The sequence below is a fragment of the Leopardus geoffroyi genome, chromosome E2, assembly GCF_018350155.1.
Source record: "Leopardus geoffroyi isolate Oge1 chromosome E2, O.geoffroyi_Oge1_pat1.0, whole genome shotgun sequence".
In the NCBI taxonomy this organism is placed as follows: Eukaryota; Metazoa; Chordata; class Mammalia; order Carnivora; family Felidae; genus Leopardus; species Leopardus geoffroyi.
The window spans coordinates 3,233,852-3,239,851 of NC_059335.1; the positions used below are offsets into that span (position 1 = coordinate 3,233,852).

Sequence of the window (6,000 nt, forward strand, 5' to 3'; positions counted from 1 at the left end):
GACATGGTCTCCAGAATAGTAGAAACCAGGGGTCTCCTGTGTGGGATCCTTGACCTGTGGCATACTGGCTGGCACAGGGTGTGTATGCAGGAAACAGGTCAAGGCAATGACAACGTGACCCCTTCCCACCCTGAGCCTAGGACACCTGCTTTGTGGAGTGGCCGCCGCTGTTGGGAGAAACAGCCACTCCCCATGTGTCTGCATACACACACACAGATTTGCACACAAACACAACCAGCTTCTTGCTGTACTTGCTTCTGGAAGACCAAAAACCCACTGCTACTGAGCACTTGTCTTGTGCAGGCCCTCTTCTCGCCAGCCCACTCAGTTCTGACAGGAGGCACAGAGAGGTCCAGTTACTTGCCCAGAGCCACACAGCTAGTGGTGGACATGTTGGTGGGACCCAGGCAACCAGGTCCCATGCCTAGCAGCCATCACCAGCTGTTAAACACCCGGAGGCAAGGGGTGGAAGCCACCACAAACTACTCTAGCTCCTCAGGATGGGAGAGAAGGGGTGGCCCAGTGAAGGGGTTGTGTGCGGTTCCCAGCCCGAACAGGACGCCTAAGGTCACCCATAGCTGGTGGCTCCTGCCCACTATGGGGGCTGAGCACTCAGGAGCCACCACTGAGCCCAAGACCAGCAACTCTGGGTTCAGACGGGCAAGGCAGAGATGGACACACTCCTGGCCCCCATGGCCAGGGCTCTGCCCATCCCTCCTGGGACCCTTCACTCCCGTGGGCCTGGTGCTTCATCCCCGTGAGGGCTGGGAGCTGCCCCAGGACCCGCTTCCGTCAGGAACCATCTGGACACCCTCTAGGAAGGGTCCACTGTCCAGTCTGAGACCACAAAGCCCTAAAGCCTATGTGCTCTCGTGTTCACAGGCCACACATGCACGAGGCACGAACCAGGACATGAACAGGACATGACAGTGGGCCGACCCTTGGCCCCAATCCCCATCCATGAAGTTGAGGCTCCACCAGTCTTTCTTGAAGCTGTGTCCCGTGTCAACAGAGTCTGAGACTGTGAGGAGTGTAGCCAACTTTACGTGTTTGGCGTCCACTTTCTAATCTGCTGCACTGGACAGTCACCTCTGATGTTCAGACTAAGAATTGGTACCACGGGCACCGGGGCGGCTCAGGTCATGATCCCACAGTTCCGGAGTTCAAGCCCCCGGTCGGGCTGCTTGGGATGCTCTCACCTCTCTCTGCCCCTCCCCTGCTTGCTCACAAATACACGTTAAAAAAAAGAAAAAGGAAGACCCTGTACCAACCCCCAGCCTGAGGGGCAGGAACGCTGGCCTGGACATCGCCAGCAAGAGCTGGGCCTGGGCTCCACCAGCCCCCTCCCTGGGCCCTCCGGTCCCCGGACGCTGTGACCTGTATGTTATGGCGAAGAACACCCTGCACAAGCAGGCACACACACGCAGGCGCGGAGCCCCAGGCGAGGTGGCTGACATCTTTATTGCTTGGGAGGGGAAACAGGTGCTCAGGAGCTCTTGGTGGGGCGGGCGCGCCTCCTCTTCACCATCACCGGCTTCTGGCTGCGCAGGATGGCGCTGGCTCTGCGAATGGCGGCCTGGAGCGACAAGGAACGGGCTCAGCCCACCAGCCCTCCCCCAAGGAGGGGTCGGCAGAGGCCCCGCCTCAGTTCTGGCAGCCCCACTCACCATGCGCAGGTCTGGACGGTACTTGTTCTTGCGGATCATGTGCCGGATGCTGCTGAGGGTGGCCCGGGCGTTCTTATTGATGGTGGTCCGCACGTAGGAGGTGGCAGGTTTTCGCTGGCCTAGAGGGTGGCAGGGGTCAGCCTGACAGTCGTCTGGATCTTTAGTGGACCTCCCAGGCAATGGTGGTGCGGTCTCACACCTGACACACGGGTGCCAATGCCATCCACCCATGTACAGCCACAGGCCAGGCCCAGCCGAGCACCCTGACGGGTCTTCTCCCGTGTCCCTAACAGTCATCAACTCACTTGACAAAGGAATGCAGAAGCACTGGAATGAGAACTCTCATCCAAGGTCACAGGCACACAGCAGTTAGGTGAACACAGTCTATCTGCCCGCGCCCTGCGGGCACAACCCCCATGCTGGCCAGGCAGCCAGTGCTCTGGACACCACAGCTCTGGTCTCTTCCTGCCCTACCCCCAGGGCCCAGGCTACCCCGTCTGGAACAAGGGTGTGAGACAAGCCGTGAGGCTTGGCTGAGTTGCTGGCAAGCCACGAAGGGGCCAGGTAAGGCCAAGGTGAGGAAGAGCCCTGGGCCAAGCACCTGCCCTCCCGCGTGCCTGCACAGGCAGAGCCAGGACTCCCGCTACCCACGATCAAAAGGAAAGCACCCCCTTTCTTGTGCCACAAAGCCGCGGGCCTAGGTTTAGGATCTCAAGTAGAACAATGGGGTCCTGGGTAGACTCCGGGCTCCCAAAAAAAATTGTAATAAAAGGAGTCACCCAAGAAACTAAGGACGCTGCACCACACCAGTGATTTTAAACACTGGCCTTGACCAAGTTGCTGACCTCAGAGCAGAAACATTACCTCCTCATGTCCGTCCAGTTTGACAGCCCAGGGGAGGCCACCCAACAACGTGAGAAGAAAGTAGTTTTCAGGGGCCAGAGCACCAGAACAGGGTTCTCGGGAGTACCGGAACCCTACAAGCTCGTTCCAAGCTCTCTCTTGCTTGGGTGCTGTGCTCCTCAGAAGGGACAGTAATCCCCCTCTAGCGTGGGAGGGAGTCCCATCAAGAGCCAACAGGCTGTGGCCACCGCTGTCACTGAACAGCATGCTGGACTGCAAACCCAAAGAGAAAGCAGCCGTACTCAGAGCCCAGGGAAATCCTCATTCCGATCGCTTAAACTAACCCCCCTCCCCACCTCCCCAAGAACAAACAAAGATGGTGGAGCTGGGATACCGACTCAACCTTTACCAGCCTCTGAAGCTTTGTCCCCGTGACCTGCTAAAGACACCTGTCCAGGCCCCAGAGCAGTTTATGGGGGTCACACTACTGCTGCTTCCCATGCAGAACTAGCCTGTCACTTCTTACCTGCTGGCCTGTTTTCCCACCTGTGCAATGGGGACACCTACCTCCCCGACATGCTTCAAGGACTTAACCTGAAAACATCACACGACCGTGCAATCCTGCAACTTAGCCCTTAGAACCACCTGGTGTGGATGAGATCCTGCTACGCTTAACAGATGCTCACACAGCTTCCCTCCCGATCTGGGGAATCCTCGATTCCACAGCATTACAGCTGTGGCCCCAGAGGGGCCTGCAGCCCGGAGCCAAGCCAGGGCGAATGCTCACCGGATCTCCGCTTCATCACCACCACCACCCCTTTGCCGTCTGCCGCCGGCTCTACGCCCACAGTCTTGCGGTGAATCAGCCCGTTGTAGCGGAAGGAGTTGCGAGCCTTCAGATTATTGGGCTCCTGGGAAGGAGAACGCATCGGGGTCGCGAGGAGGGAAGGGGCCCCGCGACCGCGAGGGTGCCCCCCTCAGACCCCGGCGTCCCAGCCCCACTCACGGTGCTGTACGTCTGCTTGTTCCTCTTAATCAGGAAGCTGGAGCAGTTCCGCACGACCATCCATTGCAGGTGGGCGGACATGGCGGCAGCTGCGGGAAAAGGGGCAGGGACAGGAGTCAAAGGGAGTCCCGGACCGGCGCCTCAGGGGCAGGGTGTGACTGGGAACCAGGGCGAATAGGGGTCCCCAGGGGCCACACAGCGACCTAGCACTTTGCCAGACGAGGCTGGATGACCGGAGGCGGCGGCCCGAACTCGGGAGGTCGAGACTAACTGCGGGGGATGCAGGGGTGAGAACTCGAGAATTCACAGCGATTTCCAGCGGTGGAGTCGGGGGGTGGGGGGGGACAGCCAAGGACACAAGGGGCGCAGCGACTGAGGCCACGCAAAGGCAGAGACCCAGGGCCGTGGAAAAGTGCTGCGACCACGCGGGCGGACGGAGAGCCCAAACCTCACCTCCGTTCCCTACAGCAGCCGGAGACGGAAAGAGGCAAGCAGGGGGCGGGGCGACGCCTTTAATACCAACACGCATTTCCGCTTCCTCCGTGAGCTCGCACCGCCCCCGCCTGTCCCCGCCTCCTTCCGTCCGCCTCCGAGGCGGCTCGGAAATGTTCGGCCTCTTCCGCCAGCTGGTCTCCTGCCGCTCGAAGACCTTCGGAACTCTTCGGGCAGGGACCCGAGGGCGTGTTCTCGGAGGCGGAGCGCCACCGTTCCGGGGGCCCTTCGTGTGTTTTCGGAATTCCACGGCTGGATTTCCGAGTGGGTCCAGTTCGAGAGGCCCCAAGTCCCTTTCCTCAGCGGTTTCTCTCCGGGGTTGCTCACCAGCGCTTGGCACAGTATAGGCGCTCAACAAGCATTTGTTTTATGAATGAACGTGCCAATGCGTGAATTACCTAAGGCCAGCTCCAGCGTCGTCGGATCCTTCCGCTCTTCGTAACCTCTCGGCTATTCCCGACGAAGGCACGGAGGCCCGCTCGGCCGTTTTCGGAAATCTCAGGAAACGCTCTTCCCCCGGGGTGGTGGCCTTCTCTTATTGGCGCTTGCCCTTTCGGGTCTGTTCGGAAACACTCGATTTCCATTCGGCCACATTCGGAATTCTGTAGCTAATCCCGACAGACCTCTCAAGTTTGCCGGCCTCAGGTCCTTTTAAAATAAACTTTTAGGGGCGCCTGGGTGGCTCAGTGGGTTGAGCGTCCGACTTCGGCTCCGGTCATGATCTCACACTCCGTGAGTTGGAGCCCCAAGTCGGACTCTGTGCTGACAGCTCAGAGCCTGGAGCCTGCTTCAGATTCTGTGTCTCCCTCTTTCTGACCCTCCCTCGTTCATGCTCTTTCTCTGTCTCAACAATAAGTAGACATAAAAAAAATAAACTCTTAAACCGTTTAGAGTCTAGAGTTTCGAATCTAGAGTTTCGAGTCTAGAGATAAGCTAGACGGAATCTCCTCGCAAACTGCCACCCCAGGAGGGCAGAGATTCCCTCTAAAGGTCGAGTTCCTTGGAGGAAAAGAGATTTGCGTGGGAAAGCTCTTGGTTCCTTTAGGGGGTCCATACCTGTTGGCCCAGCCTCTTCTCCGTGCCTTGCTGCCTCCCGCTCCCGTTCTCCCGTTCTCCCCTCTCCAGTGTGCCCGCTGTCACACCCGTTAAACTTTCTGGAGGTTTATTTTTTGCCTGATGTAGATCTGTGGCTTCAGCCTCACCAGCACGGGGCTTGGCGCTTGCTGGGGGTGGTGAGGATCTCAGGGGACCCCAGCTCACTAAAAGGAATGGCAATGGCTTAGGTCGACCCCATTATTAATGGCACCCTGATGTGTGATCATTTCTGGGAATTCCTTGAGGGCAGGAGCCTCGTCTGGTCCCTCTCTATGCTTTTGGGCTTCACCCCGAATGAGTCCTGGCAGTCCAGAGGCACTAGGGAAAACCTCCTGAGCAGACGGGAACCAGGGTATCAGCCTGCTGCCCCCATCAGAGCGCCCAGAGTCTGGAAGGCAGCTGTGCTCACCGCTATAACCACCAGCGCTGCACCAGAGCGCCCAGGATCTAATGGTTGGTGTCCACAGGGCTGCAAGAACCATCCACCTTCGTGCCTCTAGGTTCATTCCCAGGCGCACGAGAGGCCCCAGGAGACAGGCAATGAGTGAGAGAAAGCTCCGTAGGGCCCATGTTTCTTCCATTAGGGCACCCTGACTGCTGATTCTTTGCCTCCCGGAACTCATTGGGGTCCAGGGGCCTTGTCTGATTCTTGTATTTGACGCCTCCTCTCCCCCCACCACCTCCACGCCTGGCCCAGCCGTGGGGCGCTGGTGCGCAGGGGGCCCTGGTGACAGGCACTGAGCAGAAACAACGTCGGGGCTCCCATAGCACCCCACGCTGCCTCTTCAGACAACCCTGATCCTTCATGCTCCTTGGGGGTGAATAAGGCCCCTCCCACCTTTATCTGTGAGCCAGGCTGTCGCCCAGCACAGGCCTCTGAGGGCCGGGACGTGCTCA

The 6,000-nt window shown here is 59.0% G+C and overlaps 1 protein-coding gene across 1 annotated transcript; it reads right to left on the reverse strand.

Annotated features, from left to right (window-relative positions):
• Window positions 1-1,443: 1,443 nt before the first annotated feature.
• RPL28 (ribosomal protein L28) lies at window positions 1,444-4,091 on the reverse strand. Its single transcript, XM_045441443.1, has 5 exons — window positions 3,970-4,091; window positions 3,517-3,605; window positions 3,298-3,421; window positions 1,668-1,786; window positions 1,444-1,576 (listed from the first exon to the last, which is right to left on the reverse strand). Exons 1-5 carry the CDS (start codon window positions 4,043-4,045, stop codon window positions 1,487-1,489), a joined length of 498 nt encoding a protein of 165 aa, XP_045297399.1. The 5' UTR covers window positions 4,046-4,091; the 3' UTR covers window positions 1,444-1,486.
• Between the last annotated feature and the right edge of the window lie 1,909 nt (window positions 4,092-6,000).

Bases quoted from the DNA above. Each gene is read 5' to 3' on its own strand.
- RPL28 (XM_045441443.1), bottom strand. From the start codon at position 4,045: ATGCGTGTTGGTATTAAAGGCGTCGCCCCGCCCCCTGCTTGCCTCTTT. The intron at 3,606-3,969 runs GTGAGGTTTGGG...CTTTTCCCGCAG, and splicing joins GGCTGCTGTAGGGAACGGAG to CTGCCGCCATGTCCGCCCAC. The intron at 1,577-1,667 runs GTGAGTGGGGCT...TTGTCGCTCCAG, and splicing joins ACCGTCCAGACCTGCGCATG to GCCGCCATTCGCAGAGCCAG.